Source organism: Silene latifolia, chromosome 10 (assembly GCF_048544455.1).
Source record: "Silene latifolia isolate original U9 population chromosome 10, ASM4854445v1, whole genome shotgun sequence".
NCBI classification, from domain to species: domain Eukaryota; kingdom Viridiplantae; phylum Streptophyta; class Magnoliopsida; order Caryophyllales; family Caryophyllaceae; genus Silene; species Silene latifolia.
This window is the reverse complement of record NC_133535.1, coordinates 19,385,468-19,408,408: the sequence shown is the minus strand read 5'-3', so window position 1 is coordinate 19,408,408 and position 22,941 is coordinate 19,385,468. Positions and strand designations below refer to the sequence as shown.

The following is a 22,941-nucleotide window of genomic DNA, read 5'->3' as shown; positions in this document are numbered from 1 at the left end:
TCTATAAAAACTTTAATTTGAATATACTCTGTATTTGCCACCATTACAAAGTCACCACGGTTGATACTTGATAGCGACTTTAACTACTTCGCCTCGTCAAACATTTATCCTACGTGAGCCCCGAACTGATAAATATTTTCAACCCAAACCGCAATTACTTTTCTTTCAACATTATTGAAAAAAAAAATTGTTATTGTGATTTGTGAATAGCCCTGATGAAATCGAATTTTTAAGGTGCTCAATGTGATATGCTGGACTAGCTCTGACGAGGCCCATTGGGTTGAATCACCCGCGTTGCAGCCCATGGGCATGGTTCCTACCTAACTAGCACCAAAACGGACACGGACACTTGACACGGCATCCATGAAATTTAGGATACGGGACACGTTATTTAAATTTAATAAAAATATATATTTTTTAGTTATAAATGTTTGATTTTATTTTTGTAAAAGAATTTGATAATAAATTTAATCATTTTTGATAAAATATGGCAACAGAATATTGTGATATTTAGTCATATTATTTCATTGTATATTTTAGTTATTGTGATTATTTAGTTACCTTGTATATAGGCTAACATTAAGGTAGGTCAAAGATTGAGTCTTATCTTGTAACTATATATGTTGAGGTTGTATCACGTTTGAGGCATTGAGAATAATAATAATCTTCTTCTTCATACGTTTTCTCTGTTTCTTAATTTCTCATGGTATCGTGAGCCAGTTAAATTTTCAATAAAAAAAAAACGTTAAACGAAAATCCTAAAATTTGACAAGATCATCATGACTGGTGATGATAAACTTAAGGGTGGAACGAGTGGTCCAAAGACCATTCCTATGACATCTCCTCTTTATCTTCATCCCTCGGACAATCCGAATCTTACGCTTACGCAGATCGTTTTCAATGGCAATAACTACGATTTGTGGTCAGAGGCCGTTAAAAACGGACTCGATGCGAAAAATAAATTAACCTTCATTCAAGGGAAGGTTAAAAAACCCGAGGATGATGATGATGATGAGGAAAATATTGAATTGGTTGCTTGGAGACAATGTCAAGCGATGCTAAGGGCTTGGCTACGTAATGTTATTGATGAAAAATTGCACCCGAGCATTACTTTTTCGGGTCCAGTAAACGAGATTTGGGAGGAATTGCGTACGAGGTACTCACCAGGCAACGCACCCCGAGTACATCAATTGAAACAAGACCTCAATGAGTGCAAACAGGGGAAGGATTCCGTGGTCGAGTATTATACGCGACTCATAACGATATGGGATGAACTCGCCAATTATAGCACAATAAAAGGATGTACTTGTGGCGCGGCTGCTTCAATTGCCAAAGAGCGAGAAGAAGAAAAGGTTCATCAGTTTCTTATGGGATTAGACTCGAAGCTGTATCGAAATATAAGGACTAATCTATTAATGGAGGAACCAATTGCATCTCTAAATCGAGCCTATGGTCTAATTTTGAGAGAAGAAAGACATGCCTCGATAACTGAAGTTAAAAGAGGACAAGATCGAAGCAGCCATGGCAGTGAAAGGCTATGGAGGAAAGGGAAGAGGTGGCTACACTAAACCTGATGTCGAAGAAGGAGACCTGCCACCACCACCACAGTGTACTCATTGTGGAAAATATTACCACACTGAGGAAAATTGTTACGATAAAAATGGGTACGAAGAAGTTAAAGTGCGTAAAAGAGGACGTGGAAGAAGAGGAGCCAGCCATGGCCGTGGAGCAGGTGGGCGTGAAAGAGGAAGAGGGCGCGGTCAGAGCAATTACCAAGCTAATGCAGTAGGTAGTTCCTCAGGAACGAAGGGCTCGGACAAGGCGCAACAAAACCTGCCGTTTACTAGTGAAGAAATTGACAAGATACGGATTTTGCTAAGCGGAAGTCCGGATGGGAATGACAAGTTGAAAGGTATGAAATTAACTATTAATATTGAATGGATGATAGACAGCGGAGCCTCACATCATATGACAGGAAGACGGAAATTATTGAGAAATACTTGGGTCGAGGACCCTTCGATGGTCAGTTTACCAGACGGTAGGCGTGTGGAGGCAGAAATTCATGGGGAAGTTCAATTAAGTGACGATTTTATTTTGAAAGATGTTTTATTCGTACCTACGCTTACCTGTGATCTAATTTCCGTCCAGCAATTAATTAGTGAAAATAATTTAGTAATAACATTTTATTCGGATCATTGTGTAATGCAGGACCTGAGTACGAGGATGACGATTGGACGGGGTGAGCATCGACATGGGGTGTATTACTACAAGCCGGAGAAAGAAGAGACAGTAGCACAAACGGCTGTCACGAAAGAAGGACGTTTGTGGCATAAAAGGCTTGGACACCCGTCTAAGAGTATATTTTCTCGTTTTTCTGATTTGGTTGGTTGCAATTTAAATTGGACTTCGGATACTGTGTGTGATCCTTGCTCTAGGGCGAAACAATCTCGTGCACCTTTTAAATTAAATAATAAGCGGTGTGATGTTTTATTTGGTCTTATTCACTGTGATATTTGGGGGCAATATAAAGTTGCTAGTTTGACACGAGCTCATTATTTTTTAACTATCGTTGATGACCATAGTCGGGGAGTTTGGGTATACCTCATGAAAGATAAAAGCGAGGCCGGTGAATTTATGAAATTTTTTTGTCAAATGGTAAAGACCCAATTTGAGACTTGTGTTAAAAGGATTCAAAGTGACAATGGGACAGAACTTTTATCCGGACCAATGCAACGATATTATGAAGAAAATGGGATTCTATTTCAAACTAGTAACGTTGACACACCTCAACAAAATGGCCGAGTAGAGAGAAAACACCGTCACATATTAGAAAAAGCACGGGCTTTGCGTTTTCAAGGGGAGTTGCCGTTGCATTTTTGGGGTGAGTGTATATTGACGGCAACTTATTTGATTAATAGGACACCTACACCCTTCCTAAATGGAAAGACCCCTTTCGAAATTTTGTATCACAAAAAACCCAATTTCGATAATCTTAAGGTGTTTGGTTGTTTGTGCTATGCGCACAATAAAGATAGAACCCGAGACAAATTTGGGGAACGGGGGAAACGATGCATATTTATTGGATATCCACATAGCAAAAAGGGTTGGAAGGTATACGATTTAAAGGAAAAGCGGGTTTTTGTGTCACGCGACATTATTTTCTATGAAAACGTCTTTCCATATTTGATCATGGAAGAGAATTTACACTCGCAACACGGGACTGGGAATGGGTCGAATGTCGAACGTTCAACAATTTTTTGACCATACTAATTATGACCAGACCATTGATGAGACCCATGTTGCGAGGGGGAGAGACGAATCAGAACAGAAAAATGTCGAGACAGGGGAAGAGGAAGAAGTAGTAATAAGCAGTGATGAGGAACCATTGGTTGGGGAATTGAAGGATGTCGGTCCAACAGATGATAGCCTAACTAATCAACGGAGTACAGAGGAAAGAATTGAAGAAAGAATGGGACGCGGAGCTGGAGAAAAACGAGAACCATCATGGAAGAAGGACTACTATTGTAAATCCATGAAAGTAATTACACCCAAGTTGAATGCTCATCGCGCACAAAAGACATCCTCGCCTTCAGATACTAGTTATCCCTTGTCTAATTATGTTATTACTAACGGTTTTTCCGAGTCTCATAAAGGGTTCTTAGCAAAGATTGACGAGCTTAAGGAACCAAATTATTATCACGAAGCAGCCAAAAGTGAGCAATGGCGGGCTGCTATGCGAAAGGAGATTGATGCCTTGGAGAAAAACAGGACTTGGAAGATAGTTTCCTTACCGGAAGGAAAGAAGCCAATCGGATGCAAGTGGGTGTACAGGATAAAATATCACGCAAATGGATCATTTGAGCGATACAAGGCAAGACTTGTGGCACAAGGGTTTACACAAGTTGAAGGTGTTGACTTCCATGAGACATACGCACCAGTGGCTAAGATGACGAGTGTAAGATGTATGCTTGCCGTGGCAGTCAAGAAGGAATGGATAATTGAACAGTTGGATGTGAATAACGCATTTCTACACGGAGACCTCGAGGAGGATGTTTACATGAAGATACCACAAGGGTTCGAAAGAAAAGGAGAAAATAAGGTATGCAAGCTAATGAAATCTATTTATGGGCTAAAACAACCGTCTCGAAATTGGTTCGCAAAGTTGACCGTATCAATGAAAGACTACGTGTAACACCCCCTCATACCAAGGTACCTTACCAAGGACTACCCCAGCATGAAAGACTGTTACCATCTCGGTTTCCCGAGGTTAGCATATCAAAGTTACCAATTCCAAACAACCTTTATTAAAGTATAAAAAGTTAGTGATTACATGTTTCCAAAACCAAACCAAAGTATAACTGTGAAAGTCCTAACAACTACAAAGAATGCAAGCTAAGTCTCTTGACGGCGGAAGCTAGACTCGAGTGATGACTCCCCATGACTGTCCCATAGCTAAACATATGCATTAACTGTCATAATCTGCTCACCATCCCCGAATGGATCTGTAACACCCCGGTTTATAAAAGAAGTCCTCGTCAAGACATTCTCTAATAAAACGGACTGTTACCATCTCGGTTTCCCGAGGTAGTGAATAACAAATTAAACTCCAAGGCAATTTATGTAATATTTTAACTTAATTATTACAAATACTCTTTTCAACTCGAATTACAAGAACTGACATAATTAAAAGTGGAAGTCTTCTAGATGATGATCTAGCCACTAAGTCGTCTGATCCAATGTCTCACGCCCATCAAGCTCCCGTCCTATCTCTTAAACCTGTCAAGTCTGCTCCCATAAACGGATCATCACGGTGTTCACGAATACACAGGGTCAACCACGAGGTTGAGTAGGGAAAACAAAATAAGTACGACAACAAAATACATAACTCCATTTTCAATTCGTCACATACTCCACCTCTCCGTATCACAGACCCTGAATACCTCCCACACCATATCAATAACTTCCACACCATATCAATAACTTCCACACCATATCAATAGCTTCCACACCATGTCACAGACCCTGAATATCACAGACCCTGAATAACACAGACCCTGAATATCACAGACCCTGAATAATCTCTGTTCCATATCACAGACCCTGAATAACCTCCACACCGTCTCATATCACCACATGATAGGATATGCATAACATAACAAAATTAATCAACATTATAAATAATATCACATGCCGTTTACGAAGTGAAATATAAACCAAATCTCCTTATTCCCCGTCTCCAATGCATATGAACGCCCAAGAGATTTAATGCAATGCAATATGTAAATAAGTCACTGAACTGATAAATCATAAAGTCATGCCAGTTACCCGATGTTGTGATATCTTACTCAATACGATCAAATCAGTCAATCACCTTTCCCAATATAAATGATAATATAAATCAACCACCACGAATTCAGCCAACACAATTCAACAATAACGATAATAGGACAAGTGTATTTCCCCTACCTCAAGTGCCAGCAATTCCAATTAAGCAGTTAAGCAGTCCAGAAAGTAAAGCAATGCATTGATTATCGATCCTTCACAAATCCGTCACCTAGCACAATTATAATATTTATAATTACTAACTACTAAATATGGAGATCTCTCAATTAGAAGTCTTCCCGAAATATAATCCCGACACCAACTTATGCCCGACTGATAATTAAAATAACCCGATTAGTATTTGACCTAATTTCCCCAAAATAGTATAATCTCTTAAATTGGAAACTTTCCCGATATAGTAACTTTCCTCTTTTAACAAACCCGACTCAAAAACCCGTCTTTAAAATTAATTAATCATTATTAATTATTATTTTATTTTGAATAACTCGGAACTCAAACCAACCCGATCATTTAAACGAATTATACGATTTTAAGAAAACCCGAATCCAACATCGAACAACTCAAACATTCCCGACTCAAAATATGTCTTTAATTATTTAAATACTCGGGAATTAAATTAAATAACTAATTTAATGAATTAATTGATTTAAGGAAACCCGAATCGAACAACAACTTCAACAACCCGACTTAAACCCGTCTTCAATTATTTAATCAACTCGGGAATTACATTAATTAATTATTTAGAAGACTCGGGAAATAATTTAATTAATTAAGATTACGACTCATTACGCATTGTAACGATTTAAATAAGAAAAACCCGCTTCAAAGTAACAAGACAACTCGAATAACCCGATTAAACACGACCCACACTTCGCTCTAGCTCACACTATTCACCTGCCGCCTAAACCACCGCGACAACCACCAGTCACCACACCCACTTCAACCTGACCACCGACAACCACCCCCACTGGGGTCGACGGCCGCCGGCGAGGTGAACCACGGCCGTCTTTTGGCCTGGTTCACAGCCGCGCATCCCTAAACACCTCCATTTCTCCCCTGACCACCGCCACAACCAACAACCAGCAACTATTCAATCACCACCAATAAGCTCGCCGTCATCCCATGAACACCGGCACCCCAACACCACCATGTCGACCTCCCCCTATTCGATATTGACACCCCCCAAACCTGACCCACTAAAAACCCGCATGTAAACCCGTTTCTGCTACCCTTGATCCTGCCGCCTTCCACGGCCGTTACCACCACTCATAACAACCTCAACAACCACCATGACACTCGTCTCTCACCACACTAACATCATACTCTACCAACAACCACTATAAACGCCCTTATAAGACACGAACAATCAACCAAAACTCGACATTAAAACTAAAACAGAGGAAAAGAGTTGAACGCTTACCTTATTCCGCCATCACACAGCCACCATGACCACCCCCGACCGTCGACAATGGTCCCAGGCTCATCCCTGAAGTGCCGTCAACAACCTTAGCCACCACTCTCTCTCTATAAATCCGTGAGGGTTGAGATAGAAGCTGATGAAGAGAGGGGGACGGTTGAGGGAAGAGGGAGGCGGAAATGAGGGAGGGATTAAGGGTAGTGATTAGGTTAATTAGGTTTAGGGTTAGGGTTTAATTAGGTTTAGTTGGGCTTAGGGTTAATTGGGCCGAGTTGTGTTATTGGGCCAACTCACATGTGTCAGCTCAAATTCGTATTCCATATAAAACCGTCTCACTTACTTGCGATTGTTTAATGTAATTACCGACTCAATTATTTTCCGACATAATTGTAATATAAAATGTATAATAATTGATATAAAATAATATCCGTTTAATTAATTATATTATATAAAATACGGGGTATTACAGTCTTCCCCCCTTAAAATGAACTTCGTCCCGAAGTTCGCTCCCATACCCAAACCTCAAAATGGAATTGTATATCGTACTTACAAACGTCACGCATTTCTAACATTGTTAACACACACCTTTGACACATCAATTAAACATAACAAAAACGAAATGTTACATTCTGCCCTCCTAAAAATAAACTTCGTCCCGAAGTTTTAGCTCTTCTTTACTTAACCAACTAATTATAATTAGTAACTACTTGAGAACACATATGTATACCAATTAAATACTCATCTGAGAACACCATCATCTTTCCATCTCAATTCCGATCTCAAACTCAACATAAACTCATTAACCATGGTCGCACTGGACCGCAAACATAACTCCCGTCATCATCACTCGGCTCATAGGCCAATTCATAACTCATTACCAGTAGTTTAATCACACTCTCCTTTTTCACATCAACCAACTAACCGAAGTAGGAACAAAGCATATAGAACTCATTTGCATAGGTACCCCACAACTAAACATCAACTTGGTCAACTATAATCTACAAACAAGTGCAAATTAAGCATCAAGATTTTACAATCCTCCCCAACTAGAAACATGGTTACGTCCTCGTAACCTTCATTATTATAACAATGGTCTCAACTACTGCTAATAACTTAAAAAGGATAAAAGGTTCTCAGCTCACGTTCCAGGTAACTGGTTCTTACCAAGGACAATCGATATACAACTCTTTCAAGGATGCTACTGTTACCAGTAAAAATCATTAGTAATTATTCACCTCACCAATCATTGTAATTTTCATACTTTAGAATATAGGGGGGTCAATCATCATAAGGAAAGAATTAGGGTCACACTTTGGTAAATCGATCTTATTAAAATTTATAACCTGATAGGTCCAATCTAACTTTCCTTTACACAATAGTACAAATTCAGGTCAAGACACAGAATCACCGATAACAAATGAAGACACCCAGTTTCGCAGTACTTATCATCCCAGAAATATTTTCATTTCTTATAACAAAAGGGTTTAGGAATTATTCACGAATGACGAATGCGCCTTGATTGACAACTTCTACAAACATATTGGTCGAGTCAACAAGCGAGTAAACCTTGATATTGGGAAGTTAACATACAAGACTATCATGCATAAAATTTTGTTATTGGTATTGAATATGTTTAACCGCACCCAACACAACGACATACGAGATTAACGTATTTAACTACACCAATTTTTACAAATATTAGTTACCTGTCATGCTAATATTTACGTACCATGTTGACACACAACTTGCTTAAATCACCACATCACATTTCCCGTTTCGACATTCGTAACCAACCACAATCCACCAATTCGCTACATGAACGAACAACATGACTAACTTGACCCACCACTCGTGACTCCGTTCTAATTTCATTACTTCAGACTTAGCAACTATCATGTAACCATTCAACCAGACACTAGCTGGAAATCTCCTTCCGGATTTATACTCACACGACCAAAATTTAGCTTCATTTTCAAACTTTTACTTTCATACCGGGCGATGAATAACTTTCCTAATTATAAGTCTTATAACAGAGCCGTCATAGAATCCACTCACGGCTTACTACGAAACCCAAAATCAGATGAACTTAGTTCAATTCCTTTAAACAAAACAAGCTTGGGTGTCGACTCATATATTATAATCTTACAGATTCAGCTTATTCATTTCAGTCCTATCTTTACTAATGGACGACTATTACCTCAATCATCAGGATTTTAGTTGCACTTCTTTACTCAGTTATATTCATGACTCAATTAAACGTAATTATAACAATTATCATTTTAACCAACGTGTATCATATGAATCATTAAAGGGTTATCCTATTATAATATTGCCCACATAGTTTTCATAAACAATCTTTTTTTTTAAAAAAAAAAATATACTTGATAGTGATGACTCGAGAATCTAGATATACCAATCGTCGTATTATATCAAACAATTTCCTTTATATCATACTCCTACAATTGCAAGAATCTCTTTAGCATTTTATGACGATCTAATGACGATCATTTCCAATAAGAAATAACACACTGTTTATTATCGTGTCACAGGTTTAGGCTCAATTGAAATCATTTATTGCGATGGAGATAATAATTATAACTATGGGCACACAACTCATATGAAAGACCTTAGAACTCAAATGAGATCCTACATGTGTGAACATTTAGACACAATCACTACTATCATCCATGTGTGAACTTTTAAACATAATTATTATAGTTTTCATGCGAGTGTATTAGAATAATCAAATTACTTTCAATACTATCAACTTTACTAAGATGTGACAATATAGTTTTATTATTCATATATGTCCGACCACTATGCAAATATGATATATAAAATATTACTAACATGCCAAACATATATAAAACATGTATCAACTGGACTCGTTTAAAATATTTCACCCTCGATTACAAATCAAATTAATTTATTCAATTTTACTCATACCATCACGCCAACAATGTTATCAACTAAACTTCAATTTTTATCACTGGTTGAGATACGTAACTACTGAACATGCCTGCTACTATCATCATATAAGGACATTATAAATTCATATTATTAAAGCTCGTGAATTAATCAACCACTGTATGTAGACTCAACTTAGAACACACATTTTCCAGGTCATGATTCACGTTGTAACTTTCAAAGATCACGAATAAATAACCGTTCGATTAAAACTTGACTCATATTACTTTTACAAAACACGGAGGGTTAAAATCACAGGGAAGAGAATTAGGTTCAAAGCACTAGAATACCATTTTAAAGAATTTTACAACTCAGTTGGTTTAACCAAACATGTGACAGCTATTGGTCCAAAACTTGGGTCAGTTTGCAAAACTTATTATTTAATATTGAGACATCAAGATTTTTCGTGGCTTATCAATTTGAACACGTATGTGAATTTTACGATCGATAGAGTTGGAATTATGCGAAAATTATTAATACCATTTAGATGAGGATTTTCACAAAATCGTTGGTCAAAATATCACTGCACGGAACTTCCTAACCACAGCTCCCTAAAATAATTATTACTCCTAGTATGTATATCTTATAAGCATGAAACCAACGGTAAATGAACGCTAACTGACGAGGCTACCCTTCATAAAATTTCCATTGATAGGCAATAAACAGAAAAGAAATGGTAGTAAGGTCAATTAAAGAATAACACCAACCAAAACAAGTTTCATCACTAAGTTTTTCATTTACTATGTTCCAACTCTTACAACCACGCTATTGTTACTAACCCATACCAACTTAGATCTCACGCTGCACTTACGTAAACATATACCCCATAGAACCCCTTCGCATCTCGATCTACTCATTACATCTACATTACGATTGCTATGACTAAAAACAGGCAATTCAATAGCGTTTCTTATTACTATCACATTATTATACTAGCATGGCTTGGGATCACATAACCGCATATTACTAGACATAATGGTACTATCAGCACATCATTCAACATCCACCTAGGTAATTATCATTGACTTGCAAATATTTTCATGCTCACGACTAGCACAACACTTCATTGATTATTAACCTGAACTTGAAATTTATTCTTCATTTCCCAACATTATATGTTCACGTCATCATTCATACAAAATACTTACCGTAGCTTGTCCTGCGGAATGGTTAGAATATACGGGTTTCAAAGTTTATATCAACTCGATTATGCAAACATCTATGCATCAATCAACACTTAGGCAACGATGTAGGAATCTCAGGTTCAACCTTATGCAACTTTTCTACCCTTTCTCTCATACACCCTCAGGGTTTTCCGAGTCAAACTGAGAGGGCCACTGGTTCGGTGTGAGGGGGCCCCTAACTCAAACCTTACCTCAGTGTGCTCCTAACAGTTCTATCCCGGTGTTCATTTTAATTAGACACATCCTAGGTTCATTGGGTTCATTGGTTTAGGCCACGAGGATCGTTCGCTCGATACCACTTTGTAACACCCCGGTTTATAAAAGAAGTCCTCGTCAAGACATTCTCTAATAAAACGGACTGTTACCATCTCGGTTTCCCGAGGTAGTGAATAACAAATTAAACTCCAAGGCAATTTATGTAATATTTTAACTTAATTATTACAAATACTCTTTTCAACTCGAATTACAAGAACTGACATAATTAAAAGTGGAAGTCTTCTAGATGATGATCTAGCCACTAAGTCGTCTGATCCAATGTCTCACGCCCATCAAGCTCCCGTCCTATCTCTTAAACCTGTCAAGTCTGCTCCCCATAAAACGGATCATCACAGGTGTTCACGAATACACAGGGTCAACCACGAGGTTGAGTAGGGAAAACAAAATAAGTACGACAACAAAATACATAACTCCATTTTCAATTCGTCACATACTCCACCTCTCCGTATCACAGACCCTGAATACCTCCCACACCATATCAATAACTTCCACACCATATCAATAACTTCCACACCATATCAATAGCTTCCACACCATGTCACAGACCCTGAATATCACAGACCCTGAATAACACAGACCCTGAATATCACAGACCCTGAATAATCTCTGTTCCATATCACAGACCCTGAATAACCTCCACACCGTCTCATATCACCACATGATAGGATATGCATAACATAACAAAATTAATCAACATTATAAATAATATCACATGCCGTTTACTTAAGTGAAATATAAACCAAATCTCCTTATTCCCCGTCTCCAATGCATATGAACGCCCAAGAGATTTAATGCAATGCAATATGTAAATAAGTCACGAATCGATAAATCATAAAGTCATGCCGATTACCCGATGTTGTGATATCTTACTCAATACGATCAAATCAGTCAATCACCTTTCCCAATATAAATGATAATATAAATCAACCACCACGAATTCAGCCAACACAATTCAACAATAACGATAATAGGACAAGTGTATTTCCCCTACCTCAAGTGCCAGCAATTCCAATTAAGCAGTTAAGCAGTCCAGAAAGTAAAGCAATGCATTGATTATCGATCCTTCACAAATCCGTCACCTAGCACAATTATAATATTTATAATTACTAACTACTAAATATGGAGATCTCTCAATTAGAAGTCTTCCCGAAATATAATCCCGACACCAACTTATGCCCGACTGATAATTAAAATAACCCGATTAGTATTTGACCTAATTTCCCCAAAATAGTATAATCTCTTAAATTGGAAACTTTCCCGATATAGTAACTTTCCTCTTTTAACAAACCCGACTCAAAAACCCGTCTTTAAAATTAATTAATCATTATTAATTATTATTTTATTTTGAATAACTCGGAACTCAAACCAACCCGATCATTTAAACGAATTATACGATTTTAAGAAAACCCGAATCCAACATCGAACAACTCAAACATTCCCGACTCAAAATATGTCTTTAATTATTTAAATACTCGGGAATTAAATTAAATAACTAATTTAATGAATTAATTGATTTAAGGAAACCCGAATCGAACAACAACTTCAACAACCCGACTTAAACCCGTCTTCAATTATTTAATCAACTCGGGAATTACATTAATTAATTATTTAGAAGACTCGGGAAATAATTTAATTAATTAAGATTACGACTCATTACGCATTGTAACGATTTAAATAAGAAAAACCCGCTTCAAAGTAACAAGACAACTCGAATAACCCGATTAAACACGACCCACACTTCGCTCTAGCTCACACTATTCACCTGCCGCCTAAACCACCGCGACAACCACCAGTCACCACACCCACTTCAACCTGACCACCGACAACCACCCCCACTGGGGTCGACGGCCGCCGGCGAGGTGAACCACGGCCGTCTTTTGGCCTGGTTCACAGCCGCGCATCTCTAAACACCTCCCTTTCTCCCCTGACCACCGCCACAACCAACAACCAGCAACTATTCAATCACCACCAATAAGCTCGCCGTCATCCCATGAACACCGGCACCCCAACACCACCATGTCGACCTCCCCCTATTCGATATTGACACCCCCCAAACCTGACCCACTAAAAACCCGCATGTAAACCCGTTTCTGCTACCCTTGATCCTGCCGCCTTCCACGGCCGTTACCACCACTCATAACAACCTCAACAACCACCATGACACTCGTCTCTCACCACACTAACATCATACTCTACCAACAACCACTATAAACGCCCTTATAAGACACGAACAATCAACCAAAACTCGACATTAAAACTAAAACAGAGGAAAAGAGTTGAACGCTTACCTTATTCCGCCATCACACAGCCACCATGACCACCCCCGACCGTCGACAATGGTCCCAGGCTCATCCCTGAAGTGCCGTCAACAACCTTAGCCACCACTCTCTCTCTATAAATCCGTGAGGGTTGAGATAGAAGCTGATGAAGAGAGGGGGACGGTTGAGGGAAGAGGGAGGCGGAAATGAGGGAGGGATTAAGGGTAGTGATTAGGTTAATTAGGTTTAGGGTTAGGGTTTAATTAGGTTTAGTTGGGCTTAGGGTTAATTGGGCCGAGTTGTGTTATTGGGCCAACTCACATGTGTCAGCTCAAATTCGTATTCCATATAAAACCGTCTCACTTACTTGCGATTGTTTAATGTAATTACCGACTCAATTATTTTCCGACATAATTGTAATATAAAATGTATAATAATTGATATAAAATAATATCCGTTTAATTAATTATATTATATAAAATACGGGGTATTACAGGATCACCGCAGGTTTTACAAAACAACAACACGGGGTCAGTACTGTTCAATCAAGATAAGACAAACAAATAATGTAACCGGATGATCATCCTCCACAGTAACCGACTACACACCGAAGTGTGTAGCCCTGCCAGATTACCCATCGCAACAGATAATCCACTCCGCCAGTGGGTGACCGCAGCCCATCCCCACCAAGTCCAGCTCATCAACGAGCGACTAACAATCCCTATCGCTTAATGTGCACATCCCCTCCTGTGACGGGTTCCACAGAGGGCGAACTAGGGTGTGAAGCCACTCCCGCAAGTGACTCCACCACAATCACACAACACCACAGCATCACAGCTGTCACAACACCACAACCGTCACAACACAACCACATCACCACCGCCATCACAACACCCATACTCCGATGATCAGTAGATAACAACAATTACAACACAAGCACAGTCTTAAATCAATTAACAGTAACTGAGTAGGGAAACCCTACCTTTTCGCAATCCGCTTACGCTGCAATCAACCATACAAACGTATAACAAATACCACATCGTCACCTACACCAACAATCACATAATACAATCACTAACTGCAAAACCCCCATTTCCCCCAATTCATAATCAAGAACAAACCCTAAAATATAAATCAGTGAATATGAAGATGGGGACTTACCAACGATGAATCAAAAGGAATGAATGCAATTGCTATGATCACCCACACACAAGGAGAGATTCGGAGATGATTAGGGCGTCGTAGAATGTTTTTAGGTTTGTAAAGCGTAATTAGAAATGCCCTAATCATTTCCAAATCAAACCGCGGAAAAACACTCGACAGACCGGATACTCGGTCGAGTATAGAGTATACTCGGCCGAGTACCCTCTACTCGGCCGAGTATTCCTAGGCAGTAGCCAAACAGGGACCACGACACACTTTACTCGACCGAGTAGGCCATACTCGGTCGAGTACCAGCCTATAAAATCCGTAGTATTACAGTCTTCCCCCCTTAAAAAGAACTTCGTCCCCGAAGTTCCAACCCAACCTATAAAACATGGACACCTAACACTAACTCCACCAACCACGCTTACTAGATAACATATCCTCTCTATATTGACTCCATAATATTATCGAATAACCACAATACAATGTTGTCAACCTTGTCTCACTTCCGTAACACTCACTAGCAACTCAATACCAAGACAATCCACAAAATAAGATCAACCATCAAAACGGAATGTTACATTCTACCATCCTTAAATCGTACTTCGTCCTCGAAGTTTACTCAGACATATAAACATCCTCACACAATCCGTTACTCTCACTCATAAACATCATACTACTACGAGCACTGCCATTACCTGTAATAAAATCGGCAATCACACAAATCCATCCTTATTCTGCACCAACACTCAAACTTCCAATTGCAACCTGTATGGCCATCAAACTCTCTTGTCGCATCCTACTTATTAAGATAGATGTTACGTCCTCGTAACTCACTAATACTAGGTCCTTTGCTATACCTCCCATAATCCTCATTACTACTGTATGACAACGATAACCCACTATAACCTCAACACCTACAACCATTCCTATAACCAGGACTCTCTTTCTTTAACAGTTCTCGTGCCTCCAATTATTCTGCACTCCCATAACATATATCATAAAATCCTCAGTATAACCACTACTCCATCTCTTCTACATTACCACAACACGACATACTTCTATATACATATACACTCATCTCCACAATCTTATCTCACAATCCTCAAGTGTTACACATACTTACATTAGCTTCTCAAGTTCATCTTCTTTATTACCACTACTCCCTTAACTTGACACGATACTAAGTCCTAAAACTCCGTACTCCCTGTCCCAAGGAAAGGTGCTAAACCACTTGTAGTTTCAAGTTCAATACCACACATGTTCCACAATTTCTTTTCACAACTATGTACACCAATGCCTCATCTAACACAAGATCAAAAGCACTCCAACAACCTCTCACAACGGTGTCCCATTAACAGAATATTACTATGCCATGACATCAATAACACCATACCCAACTCTCTCTCATACCATACTCTATTTTCACTCCTAAGCTGACACTGGTAAGAAACATCGGGAAACAACACAACGGTCTATATGCCCCGACCGACACTGACAAGAAATAGCAGTAAACTGTAGATACCTCATTTCTGCACCTCCCGCAAGCCACCCGGTGATGATTGGGCCGCATGTTTGGTATACGGAACGATTTGTGATAGTTCGTAAGTTTATCGTCAAGTGGTCGCTCAAATACTTGTGTCTACCTCTTAATTGTCATTTACGTGCCGATATGGTCGTTTTGGCAGTAATTAGAGTACATTTGGAGTTCGGGTCAAAAAATCGTCTTCATTTTCTAAAACCGAGTCAGAATGTTCTGGAATGTTCCGGATATTGCTATTCCATACTTTGCAATCTTTTAATCTTTGGTAAAGAATTTCCCGTAATATTCACACAAAATATTTAGGAAAACGAGATTAATCCGTTATTCCATAATCAAAACACGAAAATCTTTCTTCCGCAGGAGGAAACCACTTGGGAAAGGACGCAGCAAGTGCTGTGCCTCTTCCAAGAGACGCAGTGCCTGCTGCGCCTCTTCCCAAGTCATTTTCTGCGTATTTTTCGTATCTTTTCATATCTTTTCGAGATTCACTTCCAAAGTTTCTCCGAAAACCCTATTTCCTCCGTGTGATTAGTATAAATAGAGACCTTCGGTCTCAAATATTTCTCACGCGAGTGTCCGCCCTTCTCTTCTCCCTTTGCATTCTAGACCACGTTCTTACTTTTTGGCGTCTACGTGCTTGAACTTTCGACCACGTAAGCTCGGATCTTTCTGAGTACCAACCTCGTTTTGCATGACCGACCAATTTGACCAACTCCACATCAATCAACATTAATCAATCTTATTCGTTTTCCTCCTAAAGGGCACTTTCGTCTACATTCGAGTCGAGCATCACTAAACGTTAACTTAGTTCATCTCGTTTCGTCAAACATGTAAGTCTGAGGGTGTAAATCCCATCTTTTATTATTGTTCTTTATTTATTGTAATCATATTGTAAGGTTTATGTCGAAAGTATTCTTAAAATCGATTTGTAAAACCATGTCTTAAAACCTTTTTACGGATCATCAGAAGACAACCGTCGAGAAAGGACGCAGCAAATGTTGCGCCTCTTCGAAGGGACGCAGCACCTGCTGCGCCTCTTCGTGAGGCTGCCGCAGTTCCTGGTTCCTTTTTTCTTCCTTCGTCTTTTGATAATTCGATTGTTTTTGTTTCGTCTTTGAATTGTTCATATTTCTTTGACATAACAATTTAAGCATGATAATTATAACCTGTAATTCATTAGTCATCATTAATTAATTCATCTTTTAAATCCCGACTTAAATCCCTTATAATTCATATTTGCGGGTTTTCGTCATTAAAGTCAATCCGCGTTTTAGAGATTCGATTCATTAATATTGAATCTCTGGAATCCGATCTTTGATATATTCCCATCTTTTATTTATCATATCCATCATTAATTCATCATTAACAACTTGTTTAACCTAATTAATTCATTAATTAACCTTTTAATCTTGTAATTAATTCGTATTGTTTAATTCCATCCATGTTCATGCTTTGTCACCCCAATTGATGCGTGTCATTTATATGATGTTTTACATCCTTTTTTCCACGCATTTCAGAGCTCATTTGTGTAGTTTAAGCTACCATTTCCCCTATTTCCATCCACTTTCGTATTTTTGTACATTATTGCAGAAATGTGAAGAATCCAGCGGAAATTGAGCTAAATCCGTCCCTGAGTATCCTGCATTGCATTTGACGTGAAGAATTCACTTAAGGAACGAGCTTGGTGCGCATCCCAAGGCCCAAAAGACAAATCCACGAGATTATAGAAGTCAAGTAGCAGCTAAAGCAGTCGATCGACCAGTACCCTTAGTCGATCGACCAACTTGCGGGTACCAGAAGCTACTGTACACTTTTGCTCAGTCGATCGACCACCACCCTCCGTCGATCGACCAAGCCGCTATCCCAGGCGAGAATTAAAAGATCGAGGAAACGCAAGCCCATTGTGTTTAGGTTTTGATAATAAGTGTTACGTTAGTTTGCTATATAACGTAACCTAGAACATCAGATTAATCATCAAGTTTTTACATTAAGTTTTACACACAGTTCTCTAGAAATAATTAGGGTTCGAGATCACTTTCGGTATTGAATACAATTCGCTTTGTCATTCGGCTTTGTTCTTTTCCTTTGCAATTCACACGGTACTCTCTAGTTTTATTCCGTCATTTTACTTTCGTTCATAGTTGTCGAATTGCTAGATCAGTTCCCAAGCCGAATTGCCATCTTTTGTTAATTGTTTATTTTATCGTTTTAAGCATGAATTCCGTAGTTTTAATCCTTAATATTATTGTTGCCTTTAATTTTAGTATGAGTAGCTAATTTATTCGTGCTAGGATGTAGGGGAATTATAGTGTAGGCGGCAATATAATGAACACGGCCTGATTCGCGAGTTGGTCGATCGACCGCCATGATTGGTCGATCGACTGACCACGTGAGGTTTTTATTTTTGTTTTAATTGTTTTAATTCTTTATTCAACGAATCGAGTGCACACGACTAGTTGAATGTTTAGGATATGACTGACCCATTAGATCGAGAGAGAGGGACAGTTGTTAGATCACCAATTAAAATGACTAAACTATGCTGAGATCGAAAAATAGGTAAAGTTTAGATTATTAGTCACTTTTCAGGACGAGAGTCGTATCACTGATATTAGGGACTTATAGCAAGATCGAAAGATGCTATTTGTTAAGAGTGGATCGAGAGGACCTCTTTATTTCCCGCCTCATGTGTTTTGATTTTGACCTGTTTGTTATGCTGCCGCCGAAACTATAGTGAACCGACCATCCTTGCACCCCTTCTTTTATCTGTCTTATTCACGCATTTAGTTTATTGTTTTCATTTGCCTTTAGCTGTAGACCAAATCAACTCAAAACCCCCACTTTATTGTTACCTTAGACCGAAATTAAGCAACTAGAAATTACGTCTGCCTCTCTGTGGTTCGACCCGACTGCCACTAGCTATAGTTGTAGTTGGAGATTATAAATTTATTTTTGACACCTCACGACGGGTATCAAATTTTGGCGCCGTTGCCGGGGAGGCAATAGTTCTAATTTTTAGTTGTTTTATTTTAGTCTTTCTTAGTTTAAGGGACATCCGTTCCTTAAACTTTTCTTATATTCTTTTTGTAGTTTCTTCTTATGCGCAGGTCACAGGGTGGTGAACTATTACCGTTTGATCCTGAGATTGAGAAATCCTTGCGTGAGTTGAGACGATCACAAAGGGTATTACCGACAGAGGAAGAGCTGAGTACTCTGTCAAGCTTTTACGAGAACGAGCTATTCGAGGAAGATCCACCTACATCTCCTGTTTCTATTTCTTCAGCTGAGACAGTCACTTCTCCAGAAATTCCAGTCATGGCTGAAGAAGCAACTATAGCAAGTCATTCAGAGCCGACAGCTGCGAATCTCTACAAAGGATTCGAACTACCAGGGGAGGCAAGAAAGTTCGAGCCAAAGCCTTCCTATATCAACTTGGTTGAAAGAAACCAATTCGGGGGAGCTGCAACTGAAGATGCAGCCAAGCATATGGAGATTTTTATCGATTATTGCTGCTCTATACCCCCGCCGGCCGGTGTGACCCAGGACCAGATAAAAGAAACTATGTTTATATTCTCACTTCGCGATGCTGCAAGGGAGTGGTACAGAGATCTGGATCGTGCTGCTCATGGGATCACCGACTGGAATTCTTTGGCCTTGGCATTCTACAAGAAATACTTTTCTGCATCAAAGACGAATGCCATTAGAGCTCAGATCACGAGCTTTAAACAGGGGCCGGATGAGAACTTCCATGAAGCATGGGTCCGTTTCAAGAAGCTGGTGCGAACCATTCCGCACCATGGGTTCGAAAAATGGAGCTTGTGTAATCAGTTCTATAACGGGCTGTATGATGATCAGAGAACTATTTTGGATGCTGCAGCCAATGGCCGATTTGCTGAGAACATGGGAGAGACAAAGGGGTGGAAGATCATTGATGATTTGGCCACTCAAAAGGCTGAATATGGGAATTCCAGAGGGAATCAAAGGAGAGCTGCTGAATCTTCTTCAGTAGCTGCATTAGAAGCTCTCACTGCAAGGTTTGACAAATATGAATTGGGAGGAGCTTCAAAAGGAGGGATGTACCATGTTAATGCTGTTTCAGACGGTCCTTTCGTCTGTAGAAGATGTGGAGCTGAGGGACATGTTTCAGAGAATTGTCCTAGTCCCTTCGAGTCTTGTGTTGCCTTTCAACATTATAGGCAGACAAACACGTACTATGAGCCGAATGTCCACCCCAACTTGAGGTGGAGTAGCCAGAATGTCTTGAATCCGACTCAACCTCCACCACAGCAGCAGCAGCAAGCTTATGTGCCCCCTCATCATAAGCAACAACAATATCAGAAACCTCCCTATGTACCGCAGCAACAACAATCCCAAAATTCCGACTTCGCTAAATTTAAGAACTTGTTGCTGAAGGAGTCCCAAGCTAGAGAGGCCGGGATGAAGCTACTAGAGAGCCAAATTGCTCAATTGGCTAGCAAGAGTACCACTCGAGCCCTGGGACACTTACCGACTCAAACTGACGAAAAGGAGACCTTAAATGCCATCACTTTGAGGAGTGGGACCACCCTGGAGGGGCCTGCTATGGTTGAGGATGCCCCTGCAAAAGACAAAGCGGAATCGAGTCAAAAGAAAGATTTAACGAATAATAACAAGAAAAAGGCGTCTACCAGGTATATCAGTCGATCGGCTGATATACCCGGTCGATCGACTGAAGTGCGGGTTACAGGAGCTTCTGGAACTGTAGATCTCAGTCGATCGACTGAGCAAGGTGGTCGATCGACTGGGATCGCTGCTGATATTGAGGAATTTCGTCCTCCAATGCCTGAAAACCTGAGGGATCACTTGTTTCGAGGTACGACAGTCCCGAAAATATTGGGGCAAGACCCGAGTGCTGATGGGTCAGTCCTGGTTCCGAAATATGACCTGATGTCGATCAATGGCTCACATTTGAGACGGTCTGAAGAGGGTTCAAGCTTCAACAAGGAGAAGGTGATGGACTTTCAGCCTAAGTCCACGGATGCCGGCATGCGCGATTTAGAGGAGAGGGCCAAGTTACTTCTTACAGCCCCATATCCGGAAAGATTAGTGCCGACGAAGGAACAGGTATCTTTCAGTAAATTTGAAAAAGTTATTCGTAGTCTAAATGTACAAGTTCCTTTCCTTGAGTTAGTCAATCAAGTGCCTGCTTATACTAAATTCATGAAACAACTTTTGTCTAAGAAAAAGTCACTTGAAACTGTGCATACTATCGCATTAACTGAGGAGTCATGCTCCTATTTGTCTCACACTGCACCCCTTAAGCTAGAAGATCCGAGAAGCTTTTCTGTTCCGTGTAATATTGGCACCTTTCCTATTGAGAAAGCGTTATGTGACCTAGGAGCCAGTATTAGCGTAATGCCCTTGAGTCTAGCTAGGAAGCTTAAATTGACTAGGTTTGCAATCACCAAAATGACAGTACAGATGGCTGATCGATCTGCGGTCCAGCCAATAGGAGTCTTAGAGGACATTCCTGTCCAAATAGGGAAGTTCTTCTTCCCTATTGACTTCGTTGTACTAGACATGCCTGAGGATGCCCACATACCTATCATTCTGGGTAGGCCATTCCTGCACACTGCTGGTGCAGTCATAGATGTTGGGTTAGGAACCCTGACCTTCAAAGTTGGGAAGCATTCCATCGTTTTTGCCCAGCCGCCTAAGAAAAAGTACCCCATGTGGCCCGTGACTTGTAATACGGTTTCTGAAAAGAAATCGTACTTCGTGCTTCCTGATATACCTGTCTCTATTACTACTCATGTTGTAACACCTCCGCCCCAGATTGGGAGCAAAAAGGAGGAAGATTCTGTTGTTTTAGACATTGCAGGAGCTGGTTTGGGGAAGGGAGAGCCACTTGTTGCTCCAGCTGCGAAGGAGCAAATCGTTTCAAGGGGTGGTCTTGGATGCCTAAGCTATGGTACCGATGAGGAGCTTGAGGATGAGCCGGTCTGAGTAAGAGAGTCCGATTTGGATTCTGACGATTCCGAAGAGATCATTGACTGGGGAGATATAGAAGCTGTTGATCCGTTAAGCCATACGGATGTGGAAGCTAAGAAGGGTGCAGCTGATACGATGAGCACCGTTTAGGCTACCTCTAGTAGCCAGAAGCCGACGAAGTGGGCCATACCGTGGCCTTTCTTGATCAACTACTAGTTGATCAAATGCTCTATCAAACATCTACTTTATTGCTTTTAAGACTATTTACCGTTTTTTGTGTGCGCGAGACTTCGCAATTTATTTTGCTTGCTTAGGATTTTTAAGCACTTTAGACTTTACTTTGGGTTTTGCGCAATTTTGGGCGCGTATTATTGTGCATTTGCAGGTTTTTAGACCTCATTAGCTCAAGTTATTAAGCTAATACGAAGAAATAAGAAGTTACAGCAGTAATTTCAGTCGATCGACTGGCGCCATCGGTCGATCGACTGATCTGCAGTTCCCAGGAGCTACTGTTCATGTTCACCTGGTCGATCGACTGGGCTATATGGTCGATCGACAACTGCCGCTGCTGTACTTGTTCACGACCTTTCCCCTGCTGTGTTTGGTCGATTTGCGGAATTGAGGGAGTTTTCTACTCCACTTTATCTTCCGTCATTATTTATTTCTTCTATTTTTTCTCATTTATGCACAAAATACTTCCTCAAAATTGTTTTCTCGATTTTATGCGTGGTTTGTGATTGTCTTTTCAGGTCCTTATTGGTAGCACTGCTGGCTACTGAAACCTCCTAGCTCACACTGGTTTGGGGAGGTTTCCTTTGCTGCGCTTAAAGTCTCATGAGT

At 39.9% G+C, this 22,941-nt stretch overlaps 1 protein-coding gene, 2 long non-coding RNA genes and 1 other non-coding gene across 4 annotated transcripts; 1 reads left to right on the top strand and 3 right to left on the bottom strand.

Moving 5' to 3' along the window:
- Positions 1-779: 779 nt before the first annotated feature.
- On the top strand, positions 780-4,192 carry LOC141607234 (uncharacterized). Its single transcript, XM_074426595.1, has 4 exons — positions 780-1,352; positions 1,495-2,022; positions 2,209-2,382; positions 3,281-4,192. Exons 1-4 carry the CDS (start codon positions 780-782, stop codon positions 4,190-4,192), a joined length of 2,187 nt encoding a protein of 728 aa, XP_074282696.1.
- A 371-nt stretch (positions 4,193-4,563) lies between these two features.
- Positions 4,564-6,177, bottom strand: LOC141608234 (uncharacterized). Its single transcript, XR_012526972.1, has 2 exons — positions 5,467-6,177; positions 4,564-4,785 (listed from the first exon to the last, which is right to left on the bottom strand). It is a non-coding gene; the product is annotated as an uncharacterized LOC141608234 (long non-coding RNA).
- Positions 6,178-11,272: 5,095 nt separating this feature from the next.
- On the bottom strand, positions 11,273-12,889 carry LOC141608232 (uncharacterized). Its single transcript, XR_012526971.1, has 2 exons — positions 12,179-12,889; positions 11,273-11,494 (listed from the first exon to the last, which is right to left on the bottom strand). It is a non-coding gene; the product is annotated as an uncharacterized LOC141608232 (long non-coding RNA).
- A 6,938-nt stretch (positions 12,890-19,827) lies between these two features.
- On the bottom strand, positions 19,828-19,934 carry LOC141609698 (small nucleolar RNA R71). The gene has a single exon (XR_012527617.1). It is a non-coding gene; the product is annotated as a small nucleolar RNA R71 (small nucleolar RNA).
- Positions 19,935-22,941: the final 3,007 nt, after the last annotated feature.